Consider the following 15,682-nt stretch of genomic DNA (forward strand, 5'->3'; position numbering starts at 1 on the left):
GAGAAACGAATTACAAATTGGAATTTGAAACAATCGAGATCATTCAAATTTCACACCGAACTTTTGTCACTGGTGGAATTTGTCTCTTGAAAATAGATGGTCTGACACGGTTCCCTGGACCTTACCAACCAATACTTCCTACCGGGTTTTCCTATTTCGGGACCCACAATCATAGAGATTTGAGAAAGATTTGAAACCGAAGTCCGAAATAAAAACATTAAACTATTACCTGTGTCAAACGATTTCTATATTTGGGGGGAGAGAATAAAGATCCAGGTTGGGACCCATGCCCTCAAATTTAACTAAATATCATATATTGTGAAGTTTGGGAAAAGAAAATGTCTCGTATCCCGCATGGATTTTGCTCACCTCTACTCCTCCGTCCCACTTACACATTGGCGTCGGGGCGGGATGGGTTCCTTGTGGAGACTCGTCCTCATGGGGCCTTCCTTTTTTTTTTTTAATAATATACTTATTTTTCTTTACAAAATTTTATTTTTTTAAAAGGTAAACTTGAATGAGTATAACATAATATAATAAGTATTTATATGGGGCAGGGGATATCCTTCCCCATCCCCACCGGACCATATTAAAATCCACGGTTTGACCCTATACGCTATCAAATTGAGGATTTCTCGATCCGATCAGATCAGATACTCGTGGGGATCGAGGATTTTTGTCCCGATCGGGTCCCATGGATTTTTTAAAAACTTTTTAAAGTTTAAGGTGAAATTTGAAAGTTTAGGGTAAAAATTGATACAACATTACAAAATAGGGTCAAAATCAATATTTTTTGAATTATGTTATAAGGATTTGTGCCCCTCTGACATGAAATTCTAATCCACCACTGGATGGAAAGATTAAGAGCACTAGAGATACAAAGTGAATCATAGAAAAAATTAGGTTATGCAAAGAGAAGGTTTTTTTTTTTTTTTTTAATACACATGTGGGGATGAAGATTTCAATACATGACTTTTTAGTTGAAAAATGTGATTTAATTAGTTAAGCTATGCGCAGGTTAACTATATACAAGAGAAGTTAAACATTGTTTATTTAGGATGAAAATCTTTCATCAATTGTCAAAGCAAGCATAGTTTAGTGGTAATTGACATATATCTTCAATCAAGATGTTGTGAGTTCTATCTCTCACCCCACATGTTGTACTTAAACAAAATCTTTCATCAATTGAACAACTACAAGAAATATTATATGATTGAAGACATTTTACAAATTGACTAAATTGGAAAAAAATTAACCAAATATTTAGAGGTGTGTCTGAGCATACTTGATCGAGGGCATTTGAGTAGTGCATGCTCAGAAGTCTATGATGAAGAGTTCATGTTGTCAAGAGCCAATCATACAACATGGACTCTCAAATTTAGTTAGGACTCCTAAGCATATCCTCTATGATACGTGTTCAAGAGTAAAGTTTTGAGTTACACTTATCTTGTCTCGGTTGGAATTCATAGAGACCACGAAAATAAATTAGATGTTAGAACAAAAAAAAAGGTTAACAAATAGAACTCACAATTAATTCGAGCATAATTTAATCACTAAGACACTAATAACGACAGGGTAAAAAAGTTGGTAGTCCAATCCCATAAGTGCAATGCTAAATTCTTAGGAAAAACACTAAAATAGTTATTTATTTTAATATTTATATAAAGTGTAGGAATAAACAAAAATATCTGAAATTAAGAAGAAAATAAAAAAGCAAAGAGTGGATGTGTCACACTCCCCTACAAAAACGCGTTTTATTTGCCGTCATTCACATCATCAGTTGAACAAACAGAGACAGATAAATTAAAAAAATAAATAAATAATAAATAAATACCAAATCCTCCACCTTTGACAAATCTCCACGCCATCCCCCCATTTCCTGGAACCTTCCTTTTCCCCCCTCATCTTTCCCTTATTTATGACTCAACCCCCACCCACTCCCCCCTCTCATCACAACAAAAAAATCCACTCTAATTTCCTTCTTCCTTCGCCGATTCCGAGGTTATGGAGAACCAATTCTTCTCGCAATTCAGCGACCAGATTCGGCTCCACACCAATTTATCAACCAACGATTCCATTTGGAGCAACTCCTTCCTCTCCAAAACAAACCACACCAACAATTTTGATGTTCGAGTCGGTGCCGAGTTGAGCTCTTCCAATTCCAACCCCAAATCCTCTTCCGACGCCTTCAATAACGGTAAGTATATATAACCTGCACTCATAGTCATAGATTACATCTTTTATTCATATTCTTGATATTCAAGAAAATGGTATTGCAAAGATTTGATTGGACCTGATCCAACCCTTTTGTTTATTGGTGTGATTATGATAAATTTTCTTCATATTAGAGAGGTTTGTAGTGTAATATCATAACAGATTTGATGTTTTTTTTCTTCTATTGAGTGGACAATCAAAGGCAGCGAGGAAAATAAGGGAATTATATTTAAAAAGTGTAAAAAATTGAAAGATTTTTTTTTTTTTTGACAGATGGCTGGAACAGTTTCAAGTCAGGCGGGTCGGGTCTTCTAAGCAGTAGTTTAAACCCGAAGGCACTCGGGTCGGGTAATCTCAAGGAGGCGGCGAGGGCGAGGGCGAACGATTACGGGTGGAACAGTTTCAAGCCGAGCGCCGGGGCGGATCTTGTGAACCCGAAGCCGATCGGGTCGGGTTCGAACGTCAAGGATCCGGTGCAGGATTACGGAATGTGGAACGGTTTGAAGGCAAAGCCCTCAGCGGATTACATCAACGGGTTCAACGACGGGTGGAAGTTTAACAATAACGGAGCGGCGATTTTGGGGAACAATTCGAAGGAAATGGGAGTCAACGGCGGGAATTTCAGTAAAGGATTGTACTACAAATTGGGGGCTCCGGCGAACAACAGCGGGAATTCGAATAATAATTTGAAGAGTTACAGAAACAACGGCGGCGGAGGGAAAGTGGAGGAGGCGGAGCAGGGCGGCGGGAAGAAGAAGGTGAAAAACGAGGAGAAGAGGTTCAAGACGCTGCCGGCGGCGGAGGCGCTGCCGAGGAACGAGATGATCGGCGGTTACATATTCGTGTGCAATAACGACACGATGGCGGAGAATTTGAAGCGGCAGTTGTTTGGTCTGCCGCCGCGGTACCGGGATTCGGTGCGGGCAATAACGCCGGGATTGCCGCTTTTTCTCTATAACTACTCCACACACCAACTTCACGGCGTTTTTGAGGTTTGGATTAAAATTTTTTTCTCTATTTTAAATTTGGACTTAATTTATTTCTGATTTTGTTTAGACATTAGGCCTTTTTTAAAAAAAAAAAATTTAAAGTGTTATGGTTAATTTATTAATTGAATTTTATTATTTAAAGGTTTGATTTAGGAGTTGAACTTTAGTTGGGTAAGTGAGAAAAAAAAGTGGGAATTTGAAGATGGTTTTTGATGGCTTTGGTTTGGTTGGAACATTTGTGGGGGTAATTTTGTTGTTTTTAACTGTTCTATGGGTTGTCACAAACTCATGATTTAAATTTGGATATTTTTTTATTTAAATACTAGAGAGAACTTTCACTCTTATTATTTGTTTTATTGTTCTATATTGTATTTGAGTTTGAGTTTAATTGTCACCGTCAATGTATTTCAGCTGGTTAAGACATGTATTCTCGACAAAGAATTGAATTTTCATCTCTATAATTTGTTTAATTAAAAGAAAAATATGATTTTTTTTACCAAAAAAGAAGAGTATGATTTAGATTATATTATTTTTTTTTAATTTCAAACTTTTTGTTATATTTAAAGGTATATAATTATTTTATTCTATTTATGCAAATGACCAAAAAAAATTAAATGCAAAGTTTAATGGAAAATAAGAAGTGAAATAATTAAGTAGTTTAATGACGTCATGTCAGGCTGCAAGCTTCGGAGGGACGAATATCGATCCAACGGCTTGGGAGGACAAGAAATGCCCCGGGGAATCTCGTTTTCCTGCTCAGGTACATGTCAATTAATATTTCCTCTCTAATTATAAAATTTAAAGGAAAAGAACTCAGATAAATTCTTAATCAAATTAGATGAAAAAATTAAATTTTTTGAAATTTAGTTTTATTTTTATTAAATTACAGATTTAGTCTTTTTTAACTTTCAGGTTCATGTCTAATATATTTCTAAACTTTAAAAGGTCATAGATTTATATGTTAAAATGAATGAATCTACCAGATAAAAAGTTAAATTTTATATCTAATATAGTCACAAATTTTAAATTTTGTGTCTAATCCATCCGATATTTAAACACGTAAAATATGTCAAGCATTATTAAATATAAGATTGAAATTTGAAAAGATTCATGAGACATAAAAGAATTTATAGAGACATAAAAGCAAAGGTTTATAAACTTGTTAGATTTTTAAAGGGGAAAGATTCATGGGACACAAATTTGAAAATTCACAGACTATATGTGAATTTCACATATTATTTCTACTCAAGAAGAGTTTATGGAAATTAAATTACAAATTTAGGTACTATACTTTTATTTTGGTTAAAAAACGGTACACGTCTCAATACTTTTATTGAAATAATGATTCAGTCTTTAAACTTAATTTATACTATTTGGCTATGGTACTTTTAAATTGATAACAATTTAATTCTGAACTTTACTATGTAACAATTTAGTATCCGTAGTTTTAAAATTTATAACGATTTAGTCTTTGTAGTTGATAGACACTTTTAGTTCTTGTACTTTCGTTTAGTAACAATTTAGTATCAACTTTTAGTTCATAACGATTTGATCTTTATACTTTCAAAACTTATAACGTTGATTCGATTCGAGCCAATTTGGGGTTAAAAGTATATAAATTAAACATGGTGCAGGTGAGAGTGATAACAAGGCAAATATGTGAGCCACTGGAAGAAGATTCATTCAGACCAATTCTTCACCATTATGATGGCCCCAAGTTTCGGCTTGAACTCAGCATTCCAGAGGCCATTTCTCTTCTCGATGTTCTTGCCCACCAAAATCCTCAATAACTCTCCACAACTTTCTAAAATCACAGAAATATAATAAATTTTCATGTAAATACTTATATACTAAGTCTTCATCTCTATTTATTTTATGATATGATATATGTTGTACGTTTATGTTAGTGACGATGAAAATGAGGAGAAATGGGATATATATAGCTTTTCGTATCCTACATAAATAATAATGCATAATTCGACGAATTAAAGTAATATCGATAGTTGCAGAATGTTTGAAGGAGGGAAAATTTTTACTACTTGCAATGAGAGTGTGAATACTATTTTTATTTAGTGTTAGTCAAGTCATAGCACGAGAAAAATGGAGGAGATACTCCATTTCGTAATAGTAGAAATTTTGAAGATAGGATTATTAATAAGGAATAACGAAATTCAAAGCTTAAGGGTATGAATTAGTTGACGAATTTATTGAAAATTAATTAATGTACTTGTCTTTAGAAAATAATTTTTGATAGTCCATTTGCCAAATTTTATTTATTTCGCAATTTTTTTGCCCCTTGGTTTCTTCTATTTATTTAATTAGTCCATTGCAAATTCTCATCTCCTCAAAGGTAGCTCTTTGGGGAGAGCTCCCCTTAATTCTCGGCTATGTAATGGATAGTTTTACATGGTTAGAGAAAGAAAAATTAAAATATTGTATTTTAAACACTTATTTGAACAATTATGTAATTGCAATTATAAGAAAAAAATTATTTGCTACAAATCAAGTTTCACTGAGTTTGGTATATCTTTTAATTTAAGCACTTTTGGATAACTATTTTTTTCTTAAGAAATTAAATTTTAAGCAATTAAAAAAACTATATTGAGCGCACCTTAAAGAAGATTTGGTTTCTTGTTCTTATTCAGAAATCCAAACATTTTGACAATTATTTATATATTTTATTTCTAATTTTTTTTATAGAAATTTTGAAAACAACAAATTCTCATTTTTTATTTGTTCCAAAACATTCATAAACTTATTGATTTATTATTCTTGGATCTATAGGTTGTTGGAGCTGAACATGCAATTATTTGTTTTTTCTTTGATTAAAAAAGAATAAACATAAATAAAAAATGAAAACACGTTCTCAAATTAGTAATTCTTTCGAGAGTGCTGGTAGAAAAACTGGCTTTTAAAAATCATCCCAAACACACTAGCTAGCAATCGATAGTATTGCATTTGATCTGTGATTTTGTTGAGAAGGTGAGCTTGTGCTTGTGTCTTAACATGAAAAGAAAAAACAAATCTTAAATGACCAAAAATCATAAAAATAAGCGTTGGAAATTCTTTATAATCTAAGAAGAAGACATGATGATCCTATAACATAATCCCCTCCATTTCACAATTTTCTCTTTCCATTTTCCCTCCATAAATTCAATCCATTTCTACATATAAACAATTACAGTAAAAAGGAAAAAAAAAAAAAAAAGAATACAACCACAAGTATTTGAGTCCAAACTCCATTCCATGAAGATGAAGGTTTCATTTTGAGTGACAAAGAGGGCAATGAACCAATCCATTCTCATTACAAACTCCACATCTCTCCTTCGTCTCCCCTTTAATCACTTTACAGCTCCCTCCACACTCCAAACATGGCACAAATCTTGCCCCTCCACACCCTTCACACCGTCCCCCGCCCGTCTCCGCCCCCGCCCCTGCCCGCCGCAGTATCCGCCGCAACTTCCCCACCTCGTTCAATGCCACCACCTCCTCCGCCCCTCCGACGTACCTATTCAGGATAAATTAAATTTACAGTAATATATTAACTTTTGAGTTTAGCCGTAATTTAATAGAATGTAAAAGAGTAGGTCATATTCCAACTCTTCAACATCATCTCTATTTTAATTAATATTTCAAATCACTTGTTAGACTTTGTTCATAAGCGAGGACGAAATGTCAAATTACTCTGAATTTTGAGGATGATGTATAATAGTTCCTGAATTATAAATTTGATCTCCATCTTATATTCTTTTGAACTGCAAGAAGTATAATTGAAACTAAACCTGGAAGTTCAATTAAATCTCTAACTTATTCAATTATGATACTACTTAAAATTTAAATACACCAAGTTTATAATTTAATAAAAAAGTAATTTTTCTTTATTTATTCGTAGAAGTTTAATGATGAGTCAACCATACCTTCCCTTTACGAACATTCTTGGGACGGCTGCCTCGTCCCCGACAAGTTCTTTGAGTTCCTTCAAAAACTCGCCGTGCAACGCCACGTCACGCTCGTCCACCGCCACGCAGTGCCCTTCGAGCACTGACTTCACCCTGTTACAGTCCTCGAACGTCCGCCTCACCCCTCTCAACGACGTCGTATACAGCACCACTGCCTCCGCCCCTCCCGGCGGGCACTTCTCCGGGAACTCGCTCAGCGGGTCGAACCGAACCGGCTTCTGCCCTTCCTTTTCTCGCTCCTCTCTGTCTCTAATCAGGAATATGTTCTCTTTCACCGACTTGAACCGGTCCGAATTGCTGGTTTTTGGCTCAGGTTTGACCGGTCCTGTTCTGAATGACTCGGCTTTTCTAAACCCGGAAAGCTTCGACTCTGCGGTGGGCTTGCCGGATGACAACTTGGCGTCGAGCTCTGCGACGGTGTGAAAGCTGGAACTCTTACGTGGCGGTTGTTTGCCAACGGCGGCGGTGGCGGCGGCCTTCGCCGGCGCTGGTTCTGCAACTGAGTGAGGAGCAAGGTCTCAATTTATAGATGAGAGTTATAAAAAGTGGATGAATATTTTTAAATAAAATTATAAAAATAAGAAGTTTCATTAAAAAAATATATATTTAATAAGCATTTCATTCTTATTTAGTTGACATTTTTCATATTTCTTGATGCTAAAATGAAATTTTCCATTTAACTCCTTTTATGTTAGATTTCAAATTCATGAAATGTTGAAAGATAAAAATATAGACTTAGTCTAAAAAATTTAATACATCATATTATGTCAATAAAAAACTTCTACTCATCGGAATATACAAATATTTTCGTTTGATATTTTATTTATAATAGAAATATTGATTAACTCTAGGATACATATCAATTCCATAAATAGAAAAAAAAAAACTGTGTGCCGTCATCAATTTTCGTCATTAAAAATTGATGACTTATTATTTAAAAAAATCTCTACTTTTTCGTCTTTATTTTTAATTATCAAATATTAAACGAGGGTGAACACAAAATTAATCCTCAAATAAGTATTTTTCGATAAGAGATTATATACAAATTTGATTAAAAAATAGTTCTAGTCAATTGAAGTAAGGATATAATTTTTTAACTAGGGATTATACGGATTTAGTATATATACACTCAAATTACTTAAACTATTATAATTTAATTTTTATAATTTAAAATTGGTAAGAATTTAGTATATACCTGGTTCGGGAGCAGCGGAGTTGGGAGGAGGATCGAGTTGTCGTCGGAGAGCGGGCTTGAGGTCTTCAAGGGCCTTACTGACCTCATCCCACGAGTGAGGAGCGTCGGATTCGAAACTGCTCAGCTTCTCCAGAATTGGAGCCGGAACGTGGCCGTGGGTGGCTTTCTCCTCCTTCTCCGGCGCCGGCGCCGGCGCCGGATCCTCCACGACCTTCACCCACGGCTCGTCGATCGAGTTGATGTCGAACACGGCGAAGCTCGTCGGCGCCGGCCGGTAGACGTCGACGGCGGCCTCAATTCGCTTCGAAGCGGAGCAGCCCATGGTAGATTTCGATTTAATTTTTTTCCGGTGGGAGATTTTTGAGTTTATAAAAAAGAATGAAGATGTCTGATTTTAATTTTCTGCGAAGGGGGATTTTAATTCAATTTTTGTGGCTGGAACAAAGAATGGGGCTTATCGGAATTCGAAATTTTGTGTGATTCTGTACGGCGCCTCAGGATGAGAAGTGGTGTGCGGGTGGACACGTGGATCAAGTGGTTTTTCGCCACGTTGAAACTTTGAGATTTTGGGAGAGATATATATATATATAAATTTTGGGATTTTTGGTGGGTGGCTGCCGAAGTTGGCCCATCTGCCAATTAGTGGCCTAAAAGAAAGTCATCGTGGAATTATAATAATTTCTGTTTGATATATTTTCGAAGGTTTAATTTTCCATTTAGTTTTTATCGTTTCGGCAATTATTATATTAGTTATATGTTTCTTTTAATTATTATTTATTTGATAATGAACTTATACTAACTATTTGGTTCGCTATGTTCAGTATAGTTTATGTCTATGTAAGAAATAAAAGAAAAATAATAAATTTTCAATTACTGTTTAATGATCATTTGTAAGGTTTAGTTGAGTCATAGAGATAAATCTGTAATTCAACCAATATTTCAACTGTGCTTTTTTAACTATGAATTATGTGATATGATACTCAATTGGATAAAATTTAATAGTAATGCAACACTCAAGTAGATAAAATTTAGATGCGTAAACGTAATCAACTAGTTTGACGAATTAGAAATAAATGACCAGAAGTAGGATTTGCCAAATTGATTTCCTCAATTTCTTAATCATATATAACTGAAATAGATTAATTTTATCCCTATTGAATTTGCCAAATTTATTTCCTAAATTTCTTATCCCACCATTACTAGAATATGTCTCTTCATCCAAAATTTTATCCAATGAAATTTATTACATCAACATCCTATCAACAATTCATAATCTAGAGATGTACTTGAGCTCAAACATATCTTTTCGAATATACCTTTTTTAACTTTCAGTTATTTTCAAACGTACTTTTATTGTTTTTGTAAATAAAAAAGAATATATATATCTACCCAAAGAAAAGCATGATAAACTTGAAAACTATATATGATTAATCAAAAGCCACTTTCAGCATATCTATAAAAACTATCCACAGTGAACGAACCAGAAATTTAATTGAGATTTAAGCTTTGGAAGGGATAAGGAAGTCTTCACCATTTGTGTTCTTATAGATGGAGCAACAAATTACAACTTCATAACGTCATCAGGTAAGATTTTAAATCATTGCGACTTTATTAAACGTTACGGTTATAGTATTATTCTCAAGAAGTTCAAAGGACAAGTACTTAAATTATTACTAAAAATCTAAACATGATTCAACTCATTAAGACATATATTCTTGACAAAAGAGGAAAAAAAAAATTAATAAAAACCCTAAGCTCATAATACTTGTCTGAGCCAATATGGCTTCATATGATATGACCTAAAATTAGCTGTTTGAAGAATAGATCAGAGTAAATGGCATTATGGTTAAAGTGGAAGAGGTTCCAGTTACCTCATTTTTCTCCATCCCCAGGGACCCATTTCATTTTTTTAATCTTTTGGGTTCAATCCTGGTACATGTGACTTCTCCTCTGTTTTCTTTTTGCCTATAGAAGGTGAAACACGTCCAACTAGAACTACAAAAAGGAAATCACAGTTGCTAACTATACATGAAAGCAAGGATTACCGTCATCGTGCTGCTTACAAGTATCCATACCCAACCCCTACTTGTCGAGCACGTCTTATCGGATTGACAGTCTCCAAGAAACATGAGAATTTTAGCTGATAGTAGCCTCAGAGTTGCAATGCACATGAAAAGGACGCTCACAGCCAGCACGGCAAGTTCTTTACTTTCCAGCTTGGCCTGGTTGCTTGAAATTTTTTCAATATCTAAGCTGTTAAAAGAGAGTTGGGAGCTGAATATCAAAACGTTGTCTTAAAAAGAAAAGTATATATATGTTTATATGCCAAAATGAACATTCAGGTAAATAAGTTCAAATTAATCACAAACTCATGAACTCATCTCACAATCCTTTCAAAACGCTACTTATATTGTATTATGGAAACCCCAGAGTCTTTGTTGGGGTGGGGCGTCGAAAATGGAGGTTGGCAAATGGCTCAATTTGGACCAAACTTGATGTACAAGCTTAGGTCGAAAACTTCATATAACAACTAAAGGTCGAAAACTTCATATAACAACTAACATTTTTAAAACCTGAACAATATTACAAAAGAATTACCATGGTAAAAATGGTCTATATTCAGTCTAGGGAAGCAACATTCTTTATTTTAATAACTACCTTAAATAATCAGAAGGATGAAGGAACTAGATTACAGAATGAAACTTCCAGATAAATGAGTTTGATACTGCATATTGTAGCAGTTTCTAGATCCTCCAGCTAAAATATGACTATTGATTAACAGTCCTTCCTAGGACTGCTTTAAATTTACGACCAACCCTGACGGTATGACCAAGATTATAGTGGAGTTGAAGAAAACGCAGCATAAATTCCTCCTTTGCCAGAGGAAATCACTAATTCAATGACTGCCATGCCAACGAAAAACTATCTCTATATTCGTCTTGTAGGTCTAGAAAAATAAGGTATTTGCGTTTTGCTATTTTTGGAGTCTGGCCAACGTAAAACTCATAGCACTAAGTTACTAACTAAACACATGCAGCTAATTTATTGAAAAAGAAAAATGGATACATAAATCTGATGTATTAGGAGAAGTCTTTGATCTAACCTGAGCATATTATTTTGTCTGACTAATTCGTTCATTTGCAATGTAGCAGCCGTTTTCCATGATTTGAAGTGAGCTATTTCTTTTTCCTAAAAATGGTGATGATATAAGTATTATCTGTACAAAGGAAGCTATTTATTGTAGAAACTAGTCAGAAAATTCCAGAAAGTAGCTACTCACAATCGTTTCCTTCCAAACCATGAGATCTTTGATAACTAATTTAGTATTCTCCAGGAGCAATGACATTCTAACTATCTCCTTTTCGAGATCCGGTAAGAGTTTCCCTTGTTGTCGATTCAATTCTTTGATATACTCCTCTAGCACAGACAAATTAGTCTCAAGTGACCTCACCTTCTGCATCAGGATCTTCAGGACACTGTCACCAGGTATTCTACCGTTCAGCTGCTGTCTAGCTTCAAATACAGGATCAGGAAACTTGTTAACATTCACTAGATTTTTTGCGACCTCTAGAGCAAGACTCGAGGGATCATCTGTGCTTTCTGTTCGTGCACCAGCAGTTGGCAAGTTATTTTCATTATTTACTATCTCATTAACTGGACCAACATCTGATTTTAGAGAAGGCGACACAGTTGAATTGGGCTCTTCTTGTGAAAATTTCTTGGGAGTAGCTTCTGAAGAGGTGACAATGAGATCTTCAAGCATCCTCTCCATGACATCAACACCATAAACCTCTACTATACTCAATGTGCAGTAAAACTCTGATCCATAATGACTAAGCACATCCAGCTTTAAGTACCTAACCCATTTTGGTTCAGGTAGCTTGAAGACTTGAGCATGTTTTACATTAGCAGCAACAAAGTTTCCCAATTTAGACCATGTCTCAGTTGGATAGCTCAAACTGCCAGACAAATTGAATTCCTTGAAATTAGAAGAATAATGTTCAAAATTTGCAATTTTCACAGCATCAACTAAGGTCTCTTCCGAGAGCTCAATCACGACATACTTCCCTCCTACAGAACAAGGGTTCCTCAGGTACTTATCATGGTCTTTCCCCAATATATTAGATGCTCCTTTTGCTTCCTTGTTATGAGCAACCACCTTTGAGCCCTTAGATGCAGATGCATAGTTGTAGTCCGATCCATCGGGTTCAAGCCGATGAGAGATATTAACTAACTGATTGGGCATTTTGCCTCCTTTATCTTTCATCGTTATGTTGCGGAATTCATCAAGATTAAGATATGTGGGGTGAGAGCTTCTGCCACTAGGACCTTCCTGATGTTCTGCTGAGTTTGCTTTCTTCTCTGGCTGTTGTATTTCACACATCAAAGATGCATATCCTAGAGCACTCAATACAGCTTCTTCAAATGCCTTTGACTCTGGAAGTGAGTAATTAGAATTTGCATAGTTGTGATGAACATAGGACTCATTACAGTTCATCGACACATTAAGCTCGAAAGATGATCTGTAGTTCATATTATTGCTTCCATTTTCTATGGATGAATAGGCACGACCATCCAGCTTCTGTTCTCCAGGACTAGGGCAAAAGGTGCTTATGTTTACAGAAGAAAAATCTCCTGGAAAACATAACTTCAGTCATTGTAACCTAATCTAAGGTAAAAGTACAAGGAAACAACCTTTGAAAAACTCGAAGAGCGAACAACTACTGCTGTAATTATCAAACTATAGAATTTCTGAACAAAGCAGTACCCAGATAGACCAATCTAAAACAAATATTATACGATAAGGAATCAATTAATCTGATTAAAAGATACGACAAATTGCATATAAGTAATTTTGTTTTTTATTTAAGACAGGTAGAAATTCAAACCATCTCCTTAACAACGATAGATTTGCACAGAAAACAGAACGGAAAACGAAATTATATTACCAATAAAACACCATAGCCAAGAATCCAATCCAACAGCGTCAAAATAATCAAGTAAATAGTACCCTATTCCTCAAAGCGCATCAGAAAGGGAGTATAGTATTGTCACGATAATGAAAACGAAAAGCAAAATAAATGGAAGGAAGTGAAGATGGAGGATTGTACCTGTAGCAGCATCGCCATAGCCAAGGGCGAGGTCGGAGTACAACAAGCAGACAAGGCAAGAGAGGGAAAAGAGCAAAGAGCAGAAGAAGTCATACAAACTCGTCCTCTTCTTAATGCAGTTGTTCCGATTGGTGTCGCCATGGTCGTGGTCCTTCTTGCCATTTCTGGTCCTCTTCTTAGTCCGGTATCCGATGTATAACAGATCATCTCGTGAATTCTCCATGTTAGACTAGAAACAGGGGCGAGATTGTTCTGTTGATGAAAGAGTGAACGTCGAATCGAAGATGAGAGAGAGGGAGAAAGAACAGTAATGGGGAGCGAGCGAGGGAGCATGGAAATTGATGCGCCATGGAATTTTGTGGCTATTTCATTTCTCTCCCAACTCCTCAACTAGCAGAAACTACTTTCTGCCATTAAAGGCCGTTCTATTCGGGGCTTTTCTTTTTTCTTTTTCTTTTAATGTTAATTCAGAATCAAATGATTTGTAAGAACATGAAAAGAAAATTAAAATAAATAATAATAATAAAAAAAAAGTGATTTTCATGGAATCAATTTCAACGCTAAGGTGGATTTTCTTTTCAAAGTAAAATCTTTAATAGAAAGATCAAAATATAAACATCAATGAAGCTGATTTTGAGGTTGAAAATTAATGGTTAAATATATGTTTTTGTACATGTTATTCGGGTGCTTTCTTGATTTAATCCTTACCAATTTTAATTTAGTCTCCTACATTTTTTTTTAATTATATCATTTATGTTAGTGATTAAATAGAGTTGATAGTAAATTAACAGGAAAGCATAACTTAACTAGTTAAGTTATATACCATCGACAAAATGTTGAAGGTTTGAATCATCGTCTTATGTATGTTTTTTTGAACTAAAAAAATAAGTTATAGGAATAATTGAGATTTCTGTCAATTTTTAAAAAATTTGGAAGACGAATTCGAAATTTTTCTCTTTTAGGTGAGCGTCAGTTTATATCAACTTACTAAATATTATGTCATGTAAACTTATCATTAGTCATACTTGACATCCACTAATAGAGAACTTGTATCAATTTCTCATGTCACATAAACTTACCACTATGAATTAATTCTAACTATAATAAATTATAGTGTTCTTTCTAATTGCATTGGATCTGGTTGTTTTATTGCTAAAATTCGAGCACTTTTTTATTTGCTTATCGATTATTTTTTAATTGAATTTGGACATTTCTTTGACATGATATTGACTATTTTGTTAATTATATTTGGTATGATTTATAGCTTTGAAGAGGTATTAATTTGTCACCCTTATTCAAATTTAGAATTTAAATTGATGAAATAAAAAAATTAAGATAGAAAACTGACTGATTGTTCCTTCCAATATATTTGTAGTATTATATATAAATTTTATAACTTGACATGTGACATCTTTAAAATTAGGTTGGAGTGCTAATTTGTGTTAAAAGATTTCTAGTATCAATAAGAATACTTATTTTTATTAGTACTCAAGAGAAAAGAAAAAAAAAATCTTTTTATTGCTATTTTTCAAATTGATTCTTCCTAAAAAAAGTTTTAATTGTGAGTAAAAATGTTTATCTTTTGAAAATAAAAAGTAAGTTAAACGACAACTTTAAAAGTTGTCCATTAAACTTAAAACTTCTAAAAACTTTCAAATATAGCTCTGATGTGAATGTCTTAAACTTATATGCAATGTCAATATCTCACTTTCATGAAAAATGTAGATAGAAATATCGATAAAATATTGACGATTAATATTTTTGGTAAAATTATAAAAATAACAAATTAATAACAAATATTTAAATTAACAAATAAACATTTCACCTTTTTTAATAAATTTAAAATTATTAATATTAATATTATTCCCATCTAGTGATATTTTGTTAATATTTTATATATTTTGTCAATTTTATTTGATACTATAAAAATATCGACTCATGAGTCACACCTCATGAGTATGGATTTTATAATGATATAACAAGATTTTTATTTAGGTTAGAACAAATTGAAAACAAGAACCAGAAACGAAACAAGAAAAAACATTTTTGTGTTATCACTCCTATACAATTTTGAGAATTTTGAGAATGTTTCTAAAAACATAAACGGTTGTCAAATGCTTAGATTTTTTTTTATAGAATTAGAAACATGAACATTACAAAACGGGTTCTAAATTTTTATAGAAATACTAAATAAACGGTAAAGTATAATTGAAA

The 15,682-nt window shown here is 33.9% G+C and overlaps 3 protein-coding genes across 4 annotated transcripts; 1 reads left to right on the forward strand and 2 right to left on the reverse strand.

Annotated features, from left to right (window-relative positions):
* The first annotated feature begins 1,935 nt into the window (after positions 1 to 1,935).
* Positions 1,936 to 5,197, forward strand: LOC111023324 (DCD domain-containing protein NRP-B). The gene is made up of 4 exons (XM_088124869.1): positions 1,936 to 2,197; positions 2,488 to 3,206; positions 3,880 to 3,963; positions 4,838 to 5,197. Exons 1-4 carry the CDS (start codon positions 2,005 to 2,007, stop codon positions 4,991 to 4,993), a joined length of 1,152 nt encoding a protein of 383 aa, XP_087980995.1. The 5' UTR covers positions 1,936 to 2,004; the 3' UTR covers positions 4,994 to 5,197.
* Positions 5,198 to 6,247: 1,050 nt separating this feature from the next.
* Positions 6,248 to 8,814, reverse strand: LOC111024834 (Glutaredoxin family protein). Its single transcript, XM_088124870.1, has 3 exons — positions 8,358 to 8,814; positions 7,121 to 7,661; positions 6,248 to 6,711 (listed from the first exon to the last, which is right to left on the reverse strand). The coding sequence occupies exons 1-3, from the start codon at positions 8,677 to 8,679 to the stop codon at positions 6,465 to 6,467; spliced, it is 1,110 nt and encodes a 369-aa protein (XP_087980996.1). The 5' UTR covers positions 8,680 to 8,814; the 3' UTR covers positions 6,248 to 6,464.
* A 1,128-nt stretch (positions 8,815 to 9,942) lies between these two features.
* LOC111026162 (Galactose-binding protein) lies at positions 9,943 to 13,909 on the reverse strand. 2 transcript variants are annotated; one of them, XM_022304187.2, is made up of 4 exons: positions 13,469 to 13,908; positions 11,638 to 12,992; positions 11,461 to 11,546; positions 9,943 to 10,610 (listed from the first exon to the last, which is right to left on the reverse strand). In XM_022304187.2, exons 1-4 carry the CDS (start codon positions 13,689 to 13,691, stop codon positions 10,376 to 10,378), a joined length of 1,899 nt encoding a protein of 632 aa, XP_022159879.1. In that variant the 5' UTR covers positions 13,692 to 13,908; the 3' UTR covers positions 9,943 to 10,375. The 2 variants fall into 2 exon arrangements, with proteins under 2 accessions (XP_022159879.1, XP_087980994.1); XM_088124868.1 differs by lacking the exon at positions 11,461 to 11,546 and having other exon boundaries at positions 10,451 to 10,610; positions 13,469 to 13,909.
* Positions 13,910 to 15,682: the final 1,773 nt, after the last annotated feature.

Source organism: Momordica charantia, assembly GCF_013281855.1.
Source record: "Momordica charantia cultivar OHB3-1 chromosome 6 unlocalized genomic scaffold, Mcharantia_2.0 BLBB01000006.1, whole genome shotgun sequence".
NCBI classification, from domain to species: domain Eukaryota; kingdom Viridiplantae; phylum Streptophyta; class Magnoliopsida; order Cucurbitales; family Cucurbitaceae; genus Momordica; species Momordica charantia.